General features: G+C 35.2%; 2 protein-coding genes and 1 long non-coding RNA gene across 8 annotated transcripts; 1 reads left to right on the plus strand and 2 right to left on the minus strand.

The window, feature by feature from the left end:
• Positions 1 to 768: 768 nt before the first annotated feature.
• Positions 769 to 3,075, minus strand: LOC124382213. The gene is made up of 6 exons (XM_046844393.1): positions 2,917 to 3,075; positions 2,407 to 2,664; positions 1,989 to 2,291; positions 1,531 to 1,800; positions 1,331 to 1,414; positions 769 to 1,181 (listed from the first exon to the last, which is right to left on the minus strand). The coding sequence occupies exons 2-6, from the start codon at positions 2,445 to 2,447 to the stop codon at positions 1,115 to 1,117; spliced, it is 765 nt and encodes a 254-aa protein (XP_046700349.1). The 5' UTR covers positions 2,448 to 2,664; positions 2,917 to 3,075; the 3' UTR covers positions 769 to 1,114.
• Positions 3,076 to 3,080: 5 nt separating this feature from the next.
• LOC124382212 lies at positions 3,081 to 19,176 on the minus strand. Of its 6 annotated transcripts, XM_046844388.1 has the most exons (10): positions 18,772 to 19,176; positions 14,641 to 15,054; positions 12,695 to 13,102; positions 10,898 to 10,960; positions 8,433 to 8,860; positions 6,587 to 7,014; positions 4,779 to 5,206; positions 3,649 to 3,909; positions 3,277 to 3,525; positions 3,081 to 3,160 (listed from the first exon to the last, which is right to left on the minus strand). In XM_046844388.1, the coding sequence occupies exons 1-5, from the start codon at positions 19,059 to 19,061 to the stop codon at positions 8,545 to 8,547; spliced, it is 1,491 nt and encodes a 496-aa protein (XP_046700344.1). In that variant the 5' UTR covers positions 19,062 to 19,176; the 3' UTR covers positions 3,081 to 3,160; positions 3,277 to 3,525; positions 3,649 to 3,909; positions 4,779 to 5,206; positions 6,587 to 7,014; positions 8,433 to 8,544. The 6 variants fall into 6 exon arrangements, with proteins under 6 accessions (XP_046700344.1, XP_046700347.1, XP_046700345.1 ...); XM_046844391.1 differs by lacking the exon at positions 4,779 to 5,206 and having other exon boundaries at positions 14,650 to 15,054; XM_046844389.1 differs by lacking the exon at positions 6,587 to 7,014.
• Positions 19,177 to 19,751: 575 nt separating this feature from the next.
• Positions 19,752 to 20,077, plus strand: LOC124382231. Its single transcript, XR_006924999.1, has 2 exons — positions 19,752 to 19,787; positions 19,879 to 20,077. It is a non-coding gene; the product is annotated as an uncharacterized LOC124382231 (long non-coding RNA).
• Positions 20,078 to 20,266: the final 189 nt, after the last annotated feature.

Genomic DNA, 20,266 nt, shown 5'->3' on the forward strand with positions numbered 1-20,266 from the left:
GCCTTACTCCCTTTCCACTTGGTCTCCTGAACACACAGCATATCTACCTTTCTCCTCTCCATCATATCAGCTACTCTCTCCCTTTACCCGTCATAGTACCAACATTTAAAGTACCAACCCGAACCTCCACTCTCCTACACTGCTCCTTTCCTGCCGTCTCTGTAGGCGTCTTCCTCCTCTCCTTCTCCTCCTTGACCAACAGTAGCCCAATTTCCACCGGTACTCTGTCGGCTACGATACCTGTGGCGGTCGTTGTTAACCCGGCCTCGACCGATCCGGTATGAAATTCTCATTTGTGATCCGCATATTTGATTTGGCACATGTTTTACGCTGGATGCCCTTCCTAACGCAACCCTCCCCATTTACCCGGGCTTGGGACCGGCACTAAGAATGCACTGGCTTGTGCCTCCCTAATGGCTGGGTTTGTTGTTGTTTTTTTTTAATAAAGAGATTAATTAATTTATTCATTCATTCATTCATTTATCCCTCTAAATATTACACAAACAATTACAATCATTGTCAATTATTATTAGTACTTTAAATATATTCCTTTTGCTGAATTAGAAAACCCAAATATTTTTAGAGAAGTAAATATCACATGCTATTCCTGCATTTGATTTTTATCGTGGTGAGATTTTCTTCCTTCATGTCCACTGAATCTAAGCTGTTTTGCACTTTTTTCTTCTTTTTTTTCCCAAAACAATCTTTATTAAAATTATGGAGTGAAATAAACAGCAAAGGTTGAAAAAATAAATATTTTATTTTATTTGTATTGCGCTTTTAACAATGAATATTGAAAAGCAGCTTAACACAGAACATGTGGTGATAAATTATTATGTTCTTTATAAGTAAGTTTGTCCCTGATGAGTGAGCCGTTGGCGACTGTGGCGCAGGAAAAACTCCCCGAGATGGCAAGAGGAAGGATGAACCCATCCCCATCTGGGTTGCACCGAATGTCCATTTGTTGCATCTATACAATGTTGCGGGGTGCAGTGATTGTGATCAGAAGCAAACTTTCCCCTCTGGTTCTACTGTGTCTGTTCTTTTGTATTTCTCGTACAAATAATTTTCTGGATTATGAAGCAGAGTGAATTCAGGAAACTGTCCACAGCCGTCACCAGATCTCAAAGCGTTTGTCTTTTTGGAAATGTTCTTTACGAGTAATTCTGTTGTTGAAGAGTCTGAAGACACAAAACGAAATTGAAAATGTTAATAAAAAGGTCAGACATCACATACATTAGTACATACACACAATTTTCATACACATCTGTAAATATAGTGTATATTGTGTATGTATGAACAAACAACACAAACACACACACAATCTTACCGAACTGTCTGTATGTTACTGCTGGTGGAGACGATTGTGTAGATTCTTCCTGCTAAATAATCGTCTATAGCATTGTGACTGAGGCTAAAGAAAAGAACAAACATATATAAATACAATAAGCATAATACTGTAGATACACACACACACACACACACACACACACACACACACACACACACACACACACACTGCAAACTCACTCCAGGACAGCTGTTTTATGCAGGTGTGGGAACAGCAGCTCCAGGCCGTGCTCAGAGAGCTTACAGTGGCTGAGGTCCAGTTCTGAAAGACCTTCAGTAAATTCCAGAAACAATGTGAGTGATCTACAGGCCTGGAGGTCCAGAGGGGTCTCACTGAGGTCCATCTCTCCATCCAGAGCCTGAGAGAGGGATCTAACATGCCTCACACACTCTGACTCGTTTACCACATGAAGAAGAGCCAAGAACTGAATCAACAAGGGTTTACTACAGCTGTGTTAGAACAAGAGAGAGAGAGAGAGAGAGAGAGAGAGTGTTAATACATTTGATATACAGTCACATGTAAGTAATTAATGATATGTAGTAACCTCTCAGCAATAAAGTGAACTATTTTAGCCCAGTGACATAAAAAAATACAAATTCTACTAAATGTAATTGTGAAAATTTCATGTGTGTCTCACCGCAGTCTCACAGTATGTAGAACGGGGAAGAACAGGTCCAGTGCTGCATCTTCTATCTGACAGTCCTTCAGAATGAGCTCTGTAAGCTGGTGAGAATTTTGGATGGCTGTGCTGATATCTCTGCAGTCCTCAGTGCTCAGATAAAGAACATTATCCTGTGTTTCTGTGGTCAGATCTAAACCAATGCTACAAGAGAAGTCCAGTCTGTTCTTCAGAGCAGAGAAAACTGCTCTTGCTGCCCCCTTCTGGAGGTCAGATTTACTGCAGCAATGGAGCATCTTCAGTAGCAGGACCCTGTCAACACTGACAACAATGTTACAATGTTTGTTACTTTTATGTACTTTTATTTATTAATAAGATTACAATTACTTATGTAGATCTTTTTCCTAGGTATTGTCCTGGTGAACACCTGAGTTACCTGAGCTGAGAAACTCTGTTGAACAGAGGCAGAATCTTCATCAGATCCTCCTCCTGTATGGAGGTCCACAGCAGGTTCAGACAGACAGATGTAGAGTGTTGGAAAGTGAAGTGCAGGGCAGTAGAGTGGTAGGAGTCCAGCTCTGTATTGCTCAGGTTGATACAGCTGTGTGTTGAACTCAAAAGACTGGACACACAGTCAGCAGATCGAGTCTCATAGATCTCTCTGATGACTGACAGCAAAACCAAGGGGTTCAATCTGTGGAGGTGCAAAAACATCCATCCATACATTTACCTTTAACACTGATATTTTATTTATTTCACAGTGAAGATTTGTTCATTATATAATGCACATTCAGTGGTTGATAGTGTATCTGAATATCATAATTGTTGACATGTGTGTGATGTGCATGCCAGCTGCACTGTTAAGGATGTCCTCGTTACCGTGTTTATGTAAACGTGCGTTTGTTTTTGTCCTGTTTTCTTTATGTTTCCATTTATGTTCTGTCACCTTTTAAACTGAACTTCAGACAGTAGAGGAAGAATCTGTCTGACGTCATTATATTCGATTTTGCTCTTTCTGATGTTCACGTTAATGCGGCAAACTCGCTGCTGGAGGAAATGGATGAGCTTTTCCCAACTGAGAGAACAGGAAGTCAGGTCTCCTCCCGTTTTCCAGGAAAAAGCGGGTCAGTTCTCCATCCCTCACCTCACACAGCAGATCAGTAAACTTCTGGAGAGTCTCTTTTGATAACCTGCACACATACACATGCTGTTTATAACTGAAAACTAAGAAACTAACATCATTTTTTATTATAAATATATTTCAAAAATATATAAATATATAAAAAAGCATAAATTGTAAACTGACCTGATTTGTAAATGCCCAGGATGACACATGAGACTGATGAGAGAATGAGCATCTATTCTACACTTACTGAGGTTCACACAGTGAACAGTCCATATGTTCAGAAGGGAACACAAACTGCTCAGATATGTGATCGTTTTATTTGGTGTTATGCTGTTTAGGTCCATGCAGAGCTCATCAATGACCACTGAGGCACAGGATCTCACTGCTCGAAATGCTTGGACCATCCTCTGTACCACACGTCCACTCAGGCTGCCAAACATTCACACAAACATATTTATTAAAGAGAAATTCATTGTCCAGATAAATAAAGATCTGCATTATAAAGTTATACAGAATGATGTAAAAAGAATTCAACTGATTAATAACGCATACCAGAGTTTCTGAAGGTGCGTTCTGTGGCTGAAGAGAAGCCTGAGTCCACGGAGAGAGATGCCCCGGGGTGTCAGAGTGAGTTTGAGATTAGAGTCCGAGACTTTCAGCACTTTTCCCACAGCTCTGCACTCACGAGTGCTTAAAACCCAATCTATAATGAAGATGGAGTCCGTGGCAGCAAAGAAATCCTTCACCAACTCTGTATCTTCTGCATTCTCAACAACGGCTTTAATTAAACGTGTAGTTAAATTTTCACCGCATCTAAAATAGACAGATTTCATGTAAAAAAAGATGAAAAGGACAAATTGTGACCAGACAAAGATATGTTTTGTTAAATAACATTACTTAATAATTAAATATAAATACTATAATGTTTTTGTATCATTTGATTAACTGCATCTCTCTCTCAAGATCTAAGGTTTGATTTTGTCACATTTCAAATCAGAATTATGAATAAATACAGAAAATGATAAAGGGTTCACTAACATTTAAGCAGCACTTCATTTATTAGACACAAAATCCTGACTTTCAGTGGCATGTTGTGTAAATACAACTGTACATAATGTATATATAAGAAGACATGAAAGGTTTCTTAATTAAAAGAAACGTTTAAAATTCCACACATTATGAGGTAACAAATAACTGATGACATTATTTTGATATTTGTACATGGGACAATCAGACCTGGACTGTGAGAGACTTGTTAGACCAGGGTTTAAGATCCATTAGGTAAAATGCTAATATTCATTTGCTGAAAGATTTTGCTGTTTAATTAAAAGGACTAAGATTAGCATAAAAGAGCATAATGAGAATTTTAAATGTAATCTTCAAATTTCTAATTAGACCAAACCATTTTAAAGTTCATACTTTATAATTATAATTATATTAATTACACTGTAGAACTACAATAAGGAGATGCTCCAAATTAGAACTATTTCAAATTCTATTAAAAACTCATTAGAAAAATATAAACACATAATTCCTCTAAGCTTTCATTAATAATAAGGCACTTAGGGCACATTTTTGTTTATTGCTTATTAATATGTTTAGTAAAAATCAAGAAACGTTAATAAACAATTGATGAGAGTTAAAATGAGAAGATTCAATATTCAACAGTATTGAAAACACACCTGAGCTGTGAGATGTAGGGCAGACACTGAAGGAAACTCCTCACTTCACTCTCTTCAATTTTATAGTGTCTCAGCACCACTGGTTTCTTCTGTGTTTGGAGTTTCAGCACTTCTAGGAGGAGGGAGATGTTTCTCTTGAGAGATTTATGGACCAGACATCAGGACCTGACTGATAAACTGGTAGTAATGCTGGAAGAACACTTCTGCCTGTTTTACTCTCATACTGCTCCACATGGGAGTACAGATCCAGCAGAAAATCACTCTGTTCTTCTTGGAATCCATGAAACTCTACACCAAAAGGGAATGTGTTGTAGCTGCACACTGATGCCAGAAGCTCAGTGAAATTCTCCCCTTTATCTGATCGACAGTCGACAGCTGCGATGCTCAGATTCAGCAAAAAACAGATGGATGCAGAGTCTGAATTAAACCTAGATAAATCAAATATTACTTTTATTTACAAAGAATGAGAGAAATAAAATATTTAGAACTGAAAATGTGCACGGATCAATCAAGTTAATAAAGACACACTGAGGGTCGTCACATCGACTCAATTTACTAGTGCACATGCCACAAAATAGCAATAATTTCACTTTCAATGCATTTAGATTTTTTTTTTCTGTTTTACTCTCATTAGTCATCATAGTCACTACCTTCTATTTGTAATGGTAAAAACATTGTTAGTTCTCCCAATGCTGACCAGTCCACACACACACACACACACACACACACACACACACACACACACACACACAAATCAGACAACACTGTACTGACTAGAAATTAAAAAGTCACAGCTGAAATTTTAGCATGTGTTTTTATTTTTCTTGACTCCTGATGTTGAAAATGATTATCATATAATGCAGTCAATGGGGTAACTGATGTAATTATGTTAATATTTAAACAATATCAGACCTGAATTGTTAGTGTCCAGATATTTTAGATCAAGGTTTAAGATCCATTACATAAAATACTAATATTTATTTGCCAGTCAAATGGAAGTGTCTTTAGTATTCAGTAGTTTTGCATTAGACACTGTTAATTTGTCAAAAGTAAATGTAGACTATAGAGTTAAACTGTACGTTTGCATTAATGTTAAAACTTCTTAAAACAAAATACCTGAATAATGGCTAAACAAATTACACATGCGAACTGATCACAAACAATAGTTTTACATTTGCTGCATTTATAAAAAACCCAAATAATCCATTAAATTAGCAGCAGGTGTCCTTTCACTGCTACATGTTTTCATCAGTTGAGTTCACAGCCAATAACTCAAACCACAGGTGATACTTCACCTTAATCTACATAATGAGGTAACAAATAACTGATGACATTATTTTTATATTTGTACACGGGACAATCAGACCTGAACTGTGAGAGTCTTGTTAGACCAGGGATTAAGATCCATTAGGTAAAATGCTGATATTCATTTGCTGAAAGACTTTACTGTTTAATTAAAAGGACTAAGATTAGCCAAAAAAAACAGAATTTTAAATGTAAACTCTTTAAATTTCTAATTAGACCAAACCATTTTAAACTTCATATTTTATAAATATAATTATATTAATTACACTGTATGACTACAATAAGGAAATGCTCCAAATTAGAACTTTTTAAAATTAGAGTAAAAACTGATTAGAAAAATATAAACACATTATTCCTCTCAGCTTTCATTAATAATAAGGCACTTAGGGCACATTTTTGTTCTCTGCTTATTAACATGTTGAGAATAAATCAAGAAACAATAATAAACAATTGATGAGGGTTAAAATGAGAAGATTTTATATTCAACAGTATTGAAAAGAAACCTGAGCTGTGAGATGTAGCGCAGACACTGAAGGAAACTCCTCACTTCACTCTCTTCATCTGTGTAGTGTCTCAGCACCACTGGTTTCTTCTGTGTTTGGAGTTTCAGCACTTCTAGGAGGAGGGAGATGTTTCTCTCTGAGATATTTATCGACCAGACATCAGGACCTGACTGATAAACTGGCAGGAATGCTGGAAGAACACTGCTGCCTGTTTCACTCTCATACTGCTTCACATGGAGTACAGATCCAGCAGAAAATCACTTTGTTTTTCTTGGAATCCATGAAACTCTACACCAAAAGGGAATGTGTTGTAGCTGCACACTGATGCCAGAAGCTCAGTGAAATTCTCTCCTTTATATGATTGACAGTCGACAGCTGCGATGCTCAGATTCAGCAAAAAACAGATGGATGCAGAGTCTGAATTCAACCTAAATATTAAAAAATATTACATTTATTAGCAAGAATATGAGAGAAATAAAACATTCAGACACTGAAAATGTGCACGGAACAATTAAGTTAATAAAGACACACTGAGGGTCATCACATCGACTAAATTTACTAGTGCACATGCCACAAAATAGCAATAATTTCACTTTCAATACATTTAGATTTTTTTTCTATTTTACTCTCATTAGTCATCATAGTCACTACTTTCTAATTGTAATGGTAAAAACATTGTTAGTTCTCCCAATGCTGACCAGTCAACACACACACACACACACACACACACACACACACACACACACACACACACACACACACACACACAAACAAACACACACACACACACCACAAATCAGACAACACTGTACTGACTAGAAATTAAAAAGTCACAGCTGAAATTTTAGCTTGAGTTTATATTTTTCTTGACACCTGATGTTGCAAATGATCTACATAATGCAGTAAATGGGGTAACTGATGTAATTATGTTAATATTTAAACAATATCAGACCTGAATTTTTAGTGTCCAGATATTTTAGATCAAGGTTAAAGATCCATTGGATAAAATACTAATATTTATTTGCCAGTCAAATGGAAGTGTCTTTAGCATACAGTAGTTTTGCATTAGACACTGTTAATTTGTCAAAAGTAAATGTAGACTATAGAGTTAAACTGTACGTTGCATTTGCGTTAAAACTTCTTAAAAACAAAATACCTGAATAATGGCTAAACAAATTACACATGCGAACTGATCACAAACAATAATTTTACATTTGCTGCATTTATAAAAAACCCAAATAATCCATTAAATTAGCAGCAGGTGTCCTTTCACTGCTACATGTTTCCATCAGTTGAGTTCACAGCCAATAACTCAAACCACAGGTGATACTTCACCTTAATCTACATAATGAGGTAACAAATAACTGATGACATTATTTTTATATTTGTACACGGGACAATCAGACCTGAACTGTGAGAGACTTGTTAGACCAGGGTTTAAGATCCATTAGGTAAAATGCTAATATTCATTTGCTGAAAGATTTTGCTGTTTAATTAAAAGGACTAAGATTATCATAAAAAGAGACTTTTAAATGTAAACTCTTTAAATGTGTAATTTGAGCAAACTATTTTAAATTTCATATTTTATAATTATAATTATATTAATTACACTGTATGACTACAATAAGGAGATGCTCCAAATTAGAACATTTTAAAATTAGAGTAAAAACTGATTAGAAAAATATAAACACATTATTCCTCTCAGCTTTCATTAATAATAAGGCACTTAGGGCACATTTTTGTTCTCTGCTTATTAACATGTTGAGAATAAATCAAGAAACAATAATAAACAATTGATGAGGGTTAAAATGAGAAGATTTTATATTCAACAGTATTGAAAAGAAACCTGAGCTGTGAGATGTAGCGCAGACACTGAAGGAAACTCCTCACTTCACTCTCTTCATCTGTGTAGTGTCTCAGCACCACTGGTTTCTTCTGTGTTTGGAGTTTCAGCACTTCTAGGAGGAGGAGATGTTTCTCTCTGAGATATTTATCGACCAGACATCAGGACCTGACTGATAAACTGGCAGGAATGCTGGAAGAACACTGCTGCCTGTTTCACTCTCATACTGCTTCACATGGAAGTACAGATCCAGCAGAAAATCACTTTGTTTTTCTTGGAATCCATGAAACTCTACACCAAAAGGGAATGTGTTGTAGCTGCACACTGATGCCAGAAGCTCAGTGAAATTCTCTCCTTTATATGATTGACAGTCGACAGCTGCGATGCTCAGATTCAGCAAAAAACAGATGGATGCAGAGTCTGAATTCAACCTAAATATTAAAAAATATTACATTTATTAGCAAGAATATGAGAGAAATAAAACATTCAGACACTGAAAATGTGCACGGAACAATTAAGTTAATAAAGACACACTGAGGGTCATCACATCGACTAAATTTACTAGTGCACATGCCACAAAATAGCAATAATTTCACTTTCAATACATTTAGATTTTTTTTCTATTTTACTCTCATTAGTCATCATAGTCACTACTTTCTAATTGTAATGGTAAAAACATTGTTAGTTCTCCCAATGCTGACCAGTCAACACACACACACACACACAACACAAATCAGACAACACTGTACTGACTAGAAATTAAAAAGTCACAGCTGAAATTTTAGCTTGTGATTTTATTTTTCTTGACTCCTGATGTCGAGAATAATGATCCACTGTATATAATGCATTAACGGGTGTAACTGATAAAATTATCTAGAAACTTAGACGTGGGAAAATCAGACCTGGATTGTTAGTGTCTAAATAAATCAAGGTTTAAGATCTTTTACATAAAAAGCTATAATTCATTTGCTAGCTAAGTCAAAAGGAATCATCTTTAGCATACAGTAATAGAGTTGAACTTTAATTTGCATTTGCTTTGATAATACTTAAAAATGGCCAAAAAGTCTTTAACTTGGCCACATTAACCAGCTAATAACCAGTATTTTACCACCAACTTTTAGGTGGAATAGTAGACAGATAACAATGACAGTTCAGATCAGTTAAAGGGGTTGAATCTCAGGATATGCGGAACTGTTGCCTGTCTGTCTTTCTTCCAGTGTGGTAACAGTGAGATTTGTGACACATACGTTCAAAGTTTTCTAGACTAATAAAAGTCAATAACATTCTTTACTAAACTGTTCTTAAATAACAAAAGAATGCATTTTAGAATTTCTACCTGATTAAAAAATTATTACCTGAATTCTGAGATTTTCAGAATTATTTAAATAAAACTTTCCAACACTGAAACTGTAAATGGATCAATTAAGTTAATAAATACATGGTGAGGGTCATCACCTCGACCCATTTTACTACCGCAGATGCCACAAAAACATTTCACTTTCAATGCATTTAAAATGTGTATGAGTAATAAATAACCTGCTGTTTTAGTCTCATTGGACTTCATAGTCACAACATTCTCATTGTAACAGTAACCACCACAACTGTTAGTTCTCCCACTGCTGGTCAGTGAGTGGTGCAGTAACATCAGATCATATTTCACACACAGACAACACAAATCACACAACACTTTCATTTCCACTCAATACAGTCACAGCTGATATTTTAGCTTGAGTTTATATTTTTCTTGATTCCTGATGTTGAAAATGATCTACATACCTGAATAATGGCTAAACAAATTACACATGCAAACTGTTTACAAACAATAATTTTACATTTGCTGCATTTATAAAAAACCTTAAGTAATCCATTAAATTAGCAGCAGGTGTCCTTTCACTGCTACATGTTTACATCAGTTGAGTTCACAGCCAATAACTTAAACCACAGGAGAGACTTCACCTTAATCTACATAATGAGGTAACAAATAACTGATGACATTATTTTGATATTTTTACACGGGACAATCAGACCTGAACTGTGAGAGTCTTTTTAGACAAGGGTTTAAGATCCATTAGGTAAAATGCTAATATTCATTTGTTGAAAGATTTTGCTGTTTAATTAAAAGGACTAAGATTAACATAAAAAAGAGACTTTTAAATGTAAACTCTTTAAATGTCTAATTAGACCAAACCATTTAAAATTTCATATTTTAAAATTATAATTATATTAATTACACTGTATGACTACAATAAGGAGATGCTCCAAATTAGAACATTTTAAAATTCCAGTAAAAACTGATTAGAAAAATATAAATACATTATTCCTCTCAGCTTTCATTAATAATAAGGCACTTGGGGCACATTTTTGTTCTCTGCTTATTAATATATTAAGAATAAATCAAGAAACAATAATAAACAATTAATGAGGGTTAAAATAAGAAGATTCAATATTCAACAGTATTCAAAACACACCTAAATTGTGAGATGTAGGGCAGACACTGAAGGATCCAGATGGATGCAGAGTCTGAATTAAACCTAAAAATAAAAAAATATTACATGTATTAGCAAGATTATGAGAGAAATAAAACATTCAGACACTGAAAATGTGCACAGATCAATTAAGTTAATAAAGACACACTGAGGGTCGTCACATCGACCCAATTTACTAGTGCACATGCCACAAAATAGCAATAATTTCACTTTCAATGCATTTAGATTTAAAAAAAAATAATAAATACCCTACTGTTTTACTCTCATTAGTCATCATATTCACTACCTTCTAATTGTAATGGTAAAAACATTGTTAGTTCTCCCAATGCTGACCAGTCAACACACACAACACAAATCAGACAACACTGTACTGACTAGAAATTAAAAATCAGAGCTGAAATTTTAGCTTGTAATTTTATTTTCTTGATGTTGAAAATGATGATCTATATAATGCAGTAACTTGTGTAACTGATAAAATTATCTAAAAAATGTAGACCTGAAAAATAAGACCTGGATTGTTAGTGTCTATATAAATCAAGGTTTAAGATCTATTACATAAAAAAGCTTTAATTCATTTGCTAGCTAAGTCAAATGGATTTGTCTTAACATACAGTAATAGACTTAAACTTTAGGTTGCATTTGCTTTGATACTTCTTAAAAACAAAATAATTGAATAATGGCTAAACAAATTACACATGCAAACTGATCACAAACAATAATTTTACATTTGCAGCATTTATAATAATCTTCTAAAAATCCATTAAATTAGCAGCAGGTGTACTTTCACTGCTACATGTTTCCATCAGTTGAGTTCACAGCCAATAACTCAAACCAAAGGAGAGACTTCACCTTAATCTACATAATGAGGTAACAAATAACTGATGACATTATTTTGATATTTGTACATGGGACAATCAGACCTGGACTGTGAGAGTCTTGTTAGACCAGGGTTTAAGATCCATTAGGTAAAATGCGAATATTCATTTGCTAGCAGACTCAGATTTAAGTGCAATCAGCATGGTGTAGTTTTGTGTTTAGGAAATTGTTGTTCTAAAAGAAAATATAAATATTTAACCTGAGTTTATATTTACTTAATTAATTCTTACAATAAAAAAACCTAAACATCAAAACTTAAAATAAACAAAGTAAAACTTTTCAGAAGCAAACTGATCAAAAACAGTGTCTGGTATTCATTAAATCAGCAGCAGATTCCTTTCACTGCTACATGTTTCCATCAGTTGAGTTTATAGCCTGTATTTCATGACTTTATATTATGTTTTTATTTAAAGTATTCTGTTTGTGTGATATAAATTACTGTTTTCATTAATGTCACTTTCTCCTTGACTCCTGGTTTTGTTTTTATGTTTTTTTCATAAAGAGTTACAGTTGCAGCATTTCTCAGATCTCCAGAGAAAAATACATCTGATGGTACTTGTGATCAGGAGGAGCAACAGCATTTTATAAAACTAGTTCATCGGTTTTATAGGTTCATTTACATTTCTAGTGTAGTTTATTTGTTTTGCTTTAAGAATTATTACCTGGGCATATTTTACGTCGTCTTTTTTTGATCATAAACCATACTTTATACATTTTTAGACTAATAAAACAGTCTATAATATTATTTCCTAAACTCTATTCTTAAATTGCCACACAGTATATTTCAGAATCTCTACCTGATTCACAAATAGAAACTTTACCCAAGTTCTGAGATTTCCAGATTTTCTCTACAAAAACATGAACATTGTGAAATTACACATACAAATTGAATAGATTCATTACCTGAGCTGTGAGATGTAGGGCAGACACTGAAGAAAACTCTTCACTTCACTCTCTTTATCTGTGCAATCTCTTAGCTCCACTGGTTTCTTCTGTGTTTGGAGTTTCAGCACTTCTAGGAATACAGAAACTTCTCTCTCTGACAGATTTATGGACCAGACATCAGGAACTGACTGGTAAACTGGTAGTAATGCTGGAAGAACACTGCTGCCTGTTTCACTCTCATACTGCTTCACATGGGAGTACAGATCCAGCAGGAAATCACTCTGTTCTTCATAATCATATGCTATTACTTTCTCCACTGTCTGCTGGATGTTGTGTGGTTGGTGTAAAGCTGCTTGCAGACACAAGTCCATTTTAAATTTTCTTAATCTCTTTTCTTGCCCTTTCTTTCCATGTTTAGACTCAAACCTGGAGAAAAGCAAATACAAATTATTACAGTACACAGTAAACCCAACATACACAACTAAACCTACACACATAGATTACCAAACAACCTCAGATTCAGATCTTTGTCTGACAGGAATGGAAATAAACAGATTATTAAATACAGTAAAACCCCGTTGTACGAGCATAATTTGTTCTTGAAAATTGCTCGTAGGTCCATTTGCCCATCCATTAGAATTGATTTAGCCCATGATGAATGATTTACATCATCATTGATTTTCTTGGGTGACATTTTTTAAGATTTCTCGTGAAATAAAAATACAAAACAAAAAAAAGTTACGTTTTTGCTGCACTGAACAACAAGAGCGACCGAGTGATACGTCATCAACTAAGCAACTGATGCGACCCTCCGCGGGGAACCTGCAGCGTGGGTTTGCTCGCCTACCTGAGTATTGTTGCTCGTGAAACATGGTTTTGTTCTGGTTGCTACTTATGTCATAGACTGGGTTTTACTGTACTGAAACCAGTTAATCTGTTATCAACATCTATCCCATGCTTAATGTCACAGTCACATTTCTCTCCTTCTGATTTCTGCTGTGAACATTAACTGAAGCTATTGATCTGTATCTGTGTGATTTTACACTGTGCTGCTGTCACATGATTGAATTATGGGATAATTTCATAAATAAGCAGGTGTGCAGGTGCTGCTAGTTAAGTGGATGGTGAGTATAACGTGAGAGTATACACACTTTGTTCATATACACAACTAGACACACATTACTGGTCATATGATCATGTTCTTTACAACGTACACTGTGTACCAACACTTGAGAAATAATCAGATTCATGTACATTAATTAGGATTAAAATTTTGATTAGAAGAATCTAGTAAACGAATACAAATAATTAATTAGAACTGATTCATGGAGAATTAGTCTTTGGTCTATTTCCAATTCAGATGATGCCTGAGGCTCTGCTACAGAACTCAAAACAGTATGTTTCAGTCGATCATTTCCGACATCAGACACTTTATTTATTCAATCCAACATATTGTTATGTAAAATTACGTAAATAATATTAAACTCTGTCCATAGCCATTTTTAATCCGTTTAGAGAAACAGAAACACATTTGTTGCATTGTATATTATTCAGAAATATTTTCTTTTTTAATTTTGTTAAAAATATTCTGAGAATCATTTTGTGAACTCAGTTTTGTGAATTTAATCACAAAAAGATGAAAAAGATGAAAAAGGAGATTATCGTTACACAACCTTTTACTAACAGTGAATGAAAGTGTGTATTTGCATGTTTGTTAGTTGGCAACTTCACAAACTAAAGCAATGTACACTGTATATCAACACTTCAGGAATGATCAGATTCATGTAGACAAATTGGGATTAAAATTTCTATTCGACAGAACAAGTTAATAATGAATAGAAAAAAGTCAGTGTTTGAACTGATTCACATTTCATCACTGACAACACAAAGTTCAGAACAGTGATTTTATCATTTGTGGTGCACAAGGAACTAAAACTTGTCTAAAGAATAATATAAAAACTTACTGATTAAACCTGAGCTGTGAGATGTAGGGCAGACACTGAAGAAAATTAATCACTTCACTCTCTTCATCTGTACAGTCTCTCAGATCCACTTCTGTCTTCTGTGTTTGGAGTTTCAGCACTTCTAGTAAGAGGGACACTTTTCGCTCTGAGAGATTTATGGACCAGTATGAAACTGACTGATAAACTGGCAGTAAGGCTGGATGAACACTGCTGCCTGTTTTACTTTCATACTGCTTCACATGGGAGAACAGTTCCAGCAGGAAATCACTCTGTTCTTCATCATCATATGCTGTTACTTTCTCCACTGTCTCCCGGATGTTTTGTGGTTGGTGTAAAGCTGCTTGCAGACACAAGTCCAGTGTAAATTTTTTAAATCTCTTGTTTTGTTCCTCTGTTCCATGTTTAGACTTAAACCTGGATAAAAGTAAAATATATTATTACAGTACACAGCAAACCTACAAATAAAACAACACTTACACACACACACACACACACACACATGCTTTAGATACTTGTTTTTGGCTGACAGCTGTAGAGATCAGCAGTTTGTGAAATAATGAAACAGCCCATCTGATACCAACATCCACAACACAGTTATTATCAGAGATAACATTTTCTCCATTCTTATTATTTATATGAACAGTAACAAGTCTTAAGTTCCATCAGGTAAAATGCTAATATTCATTTGCTAAAAACCTCAGATGGAATTCTTATTCAGAATAGAATAGTTTTGTGTTAATGTGCTGCCCTTTTAAGTCCAAGTTGTATTTTTGCTTCTTTTGCTATTTTTATTTGTGTAAATAGTGGTGTGAATTATTTTCTCCGCGACTTTTATTTTGAAATTAAATGTTATTATGGCAGAACTGCGCATGTTCTATTACATAAGAAACTGGTGATGGGAAGATCTGATCATTTTTAGTGATTCAGTTCTTTAAATCACATTTATCAAATGAACAAATGTTTTTTGTCATTTATTTTATTTAGTTCCTTTGATCAGAAATAAAATAACATTTAACATTTTTAATAAGCAGATTCTCCAACATGTCTACATACACCAACTCTGATAAAAGTTCCAATAATGTAAATATGACAATACAGCTAAGGGCAAATTATGATGAACAAAATGAGGAGCTGGATTTAAAACTAAAAAAAATTGCATCTATGGGAGTCACATATAAAAGAATGAAAGACTCAGACAAGAGGACTCATGATATGAACTACTCACTTCTGTTTCCTGTGTAATGCACTACAGAGCGTATGGGAGTCACATTATTAAAAAAAATGACTCAAACTAGAAGAGTCATAAGGAGAACTACTTAATTCTGTTTTCTGTACATAAACTATGGAGATTTTTTTATGCTTTGCTCATGTGCATCTAGTAAAAAATGAATAAATCACTCTTTGATGTGTTTTAGAAGAACGAGTAGTAAACAATGAACAAATGGTTCATGAAAGACCCATCACTAGTTAAAACGTGAAAGAAGGAATATAACGTGCACAGCACAGCTCATGCATGTGATCTAACAGTGTAGCCTTTGGAAAACATTTGACACTAAGCAACTTTACAAATCTTAAGCAAATTTAATGGATCTGTAATTCTTGAAAATGGCTGTGAGAGACGAAAAGCTATGAAATAAGAGTGGACAATTGACTAGTAAAGCAGCCTTACTAAATTTATGTTTCATATTTTTTCACATGTATTCATATTTTATTTACAGTGTCTGCCCCTTCCTGATTTCTTATTTCTTTGCATGTTTGTCACACTTTAATGTTTCAGATCATCAAACTAATATAAATATTAGTAACAGATAACACAAGTGAACACAACATGCAGTTTTTAAATGAATTATTATTATAAATTTTATTATTGGGGAAAAACAAAATCCAAACCTACATGGCCCTGTGTTTGTAGTATTTGTAGTAGTTTGTAAAAGTATTTGCCCCCTAAACTTAATAACTGGTTGGGACACCCTTAGCAGCAACAACTGCAATCTAGTGTTTGTGATAACCTGAGTCTGTTAAAATGCTGTGGAGGAATTTTGGCCAACTCATCTATGCATAATTGTTGTAATTCAGCCACATTGGAGCATGAATGTATGTGTGTGTTATATATATAATATTTTATATTATTTATTCTTTAGTTTCAGTTTTAATTATTGATGAATTTAGCTAACATAACTAATACTATCTAAACACTTTGAGAAACTGACCACTTTTTCATATTACTACATTTCTGCCCTAGGCTGAAAGAGACAGGAAAGGTGTCTGAAGAAACATCTTGTTGTCATCAAGAAGGTTTGCTTATTTTTATTTCATTGTAGTTTTCTACTACAAATTTTTCTACTAACATATCAGCAGTGGCGGGCGGTCAGGGCCAGCAAAGCCTTCTCTGCTGGCTTCTACACTATTAGAAGCACTGACCTATATTTACAACCTAAATTCTAATATTTGTTCCATGGAATTGTATTAATTTATTCCCAACAGTTTATTTTCTTCATTTCATAACATTTCTCTTGGCTGCACTGCTTCCAGTACGTGTATGTGGATTTTAGATTTTTTGTCCCATCAGATTTCAGCCTCTTTGTGCTGCCATGTCAATCTAATCTACCCAGGGCCTTCAGAATCAGTACTGCTGGCCTTTTTACCTTAGTCTCTATTAGCAATGAGTCTGTTCCTTTAACTAATCAGATTTCAGCCTCTATGTGCTGCCATCTCAATTTAATCTGCCCAGGGCCTACAAAGTTTGTCCTGCTGGCTATTTTAGCAGTCTCCTTAAGAATTAGCTCCGTTTCTTTAACCAATCAGATTTTATACAGGATTTTCCGTCCAGAATTTGTTACAGCCAAGTTCGACTGTTCGACTGGCAAAACATGTGTGTAGCTCTGCACATATGGAATTAATACGCATTAATACATATGCGTTAGACTTTTTTTGCCTACGGAGGAAGAGAAATTGATTTTGTCTCGGACATACTTAAAAATACATTTTCAAGAAAAGCTAGACATTGTGAGGAGGTTGGCCAACCCCAAAGCTAGCTAGCTTGTCTCAGCCCGGGAAAGGGTTTATTCACCACTTCCAGACCAGTTAATACAAGCAGTACCAGTGGATTACAGCCACTGATGAGCGGTGCAAATTATAAGTCTGCATGTCTGGTCAGTAGGTTGTATTTTATTTATGTAGGTATGTAGGTTTACATTTTTATGTTTTTGTCATGTTATTTGACGAATATTGATTCTGAACTGCTCCAGATGTTGTATGTGCACAGTTGCGGTGGTAGTGTGGAGGTCTGAAGTCTTAATTGGGTTTCTTGCTTTAGTAAAATAGTATTCACCCTTCACATGTGAAATGCCTCTCTCGCTGTAATGCCATGCTTTATATTGCGTTTTTGTATTGTATTGATGCTTTCTATAATTGCTCGGTGATAGTGGTGTTATTAAGAGGTAGATTAATTCAGATAAGTCCCAACTGAAGGCCCTGGTACCAAATGCACGGCCAACCAATGCATATCAGTGATAGTTCTCTTTAATTTGCAGGGTCTTTTGAGAGTAGACCAAACATTGAGGAACATCTTCGAGACATTACTGCTGGTGCTCCCCTCTATCTCCTGACTGTGAGACCTCAGAAGAATTCAGTTCACCAGTACTTCATCATTCACGATCAGCATGCCATTCCATGCAAGTCAACCTCTTCTCTTGGTGCCTTTGATGAACCATCTAAGGCACACTTTGTTTTTGCCACTTCTTACAAAACTATGCTACACAACATGTAGAATTTCATTCAGCCCACTGTGCACAACCTAGGTGTTGGCAAAGTGAAAGAGTCCTCATGTTGCGAGGTTAGAGCTAGACAGACGCATAAAAAAGATTATTAAACCTTTTTCTTTAGAAATTTGCTTGTACAACACATACTGTAGGAAGAGTTTTCTGTTCTTCAGTGCATTCAGTTTAAACATTTTATATTTTTATAATAATAATAAAAAACAGAAGCACATACCCTTACCTTTAAGTACTAGAAAAAAATACAATCTTAATTTTCAGTTCATAGTTCTGTATATTCATTTAAACAATGTCATTATAAATGTTACTTTATAGCTGTAGTGCAGAATGTAGTGAAGCATTTATGAAAACTTACACATTAAACCTGAGTTCTGGGATGTAGGGCAGGCATTGAAGGAAACTCCTCACTTCACTCTCTTCATCTGTACTGTCTCTCAGCTCCACTGGTTTCTTCTGTGTTTGGAGTTTCAGCACTTCTAGGAGGAGGGAGACTTTTCTCTCTGAGAGATTTATGGACCAGACTGAAACTGACTGATAAACTGGTTGTAATGCTGGAAGAACACTGCTGCCTGTTTTACTCTCATACTGCTTCACATGGAAGTACAGATCCAGCAGGAAATCACACTGTTCTTCTTTATTTGGCATAATTTTCTGCACTGTCTGCTGGATGTTTCGGGGTTGGTGTAGAGCTGCTTGGAGACACAAATCCAGTCTAAATGTTCTGCATCTCTTTTCATGTTCTTTCTCGCCATGTGTACGATCAAACCTAAGGAAAAGTGAAAGACACATTATTACAGTGTATGTTGTGAAAGACAACACGCCAATGTGAAATCTACTTTTCACCCTCAGTGCCTTGCAGTCAGTTACATAATGTTTCTGAAAATGTCTGATTACCGTATTTTCCGGACTATAAACCGCTACTTTTATCCCACGCTTTGACCCCCGCGGCTTAAACAATGAAGCTGTTAATGTATGGATTTTTTTCTGGGTTTTTCCCGGGGCACAAGCTTCAAGCCGAAAAACTAAACCCAATAACATTAGACCAGTGAAATTGGTGAACGGGTTCAGGTGAACCAATGAAATTCTTTATAATAAATCAGATGCGCTCCCACTGAATCAGGCCGCACCACATCATAAATATGGATGATGTTCGTCTGACGTTTGACCTGCCGCTCACTCGGACTGTCTACAGAAAATGCGAATCATTAGTCACACTGAAAACAACCGGGCATGAAAACGCACTTCACCTGTGTTCTGAGCTGCACGGCATCGAGAAAAGCTTCACCGATGGTGATTTTTAAACGCAGCGATGCTAACATGATTTTTTCTTTTCCTTTTAAAAGCCGACTGAACCAATGCCAGGTGTAGTAGGTGTGTGTTATTCTGCTCTTCTTCTCACAAATATTACTGAAATGCATTGAATAAAATCATAGTATGGAAATATTTTCGCTTTTTTCCACAGAGATCAGAAAAGAAGATCGCCGAGAATATGTGAGGAAAATGAAAGTTTCCAAACAGGCACTGCAGCAGACCCCTCCAGAGTGATGTTCAAGCTTTACTGATGAGTTTTATGAAGTTCATTATCCATCACACAGGATGAAATTTCAGTGTAAACTCCTGAAATTCACCAGAAGCGCTAAATAAACACATACAGAAATGTACACGTGAACGTCTTATCCTTATTACTTTAACACCAACATACACAGTGTTTAACACTAAATCATTATAAACAGTAGATGAACACAGTCTACCTTATGACTTCTTTATGCCTTTTTTGTCCACTGTGTGTGAGTCTGTACTCATCATATCATCATAAAAGTATAGATACCTTCCTGCAAAACTCCCTTCAT

Source organism: Silurus meridionalis, chromosome 29 (genome assembly GCF_014805685.1).
Source record: "Silurus meridionalis isolate SWU-2019-XX chromosome 29, ASM1480568v1, whole genome shotgun sequence".
Taxonomy (NCBI): Eukaryota; Metazoa; Chordata; class Actinopteri; order Siluriformes; family Siluridae; genus Silurus; species Silurus meridionalis.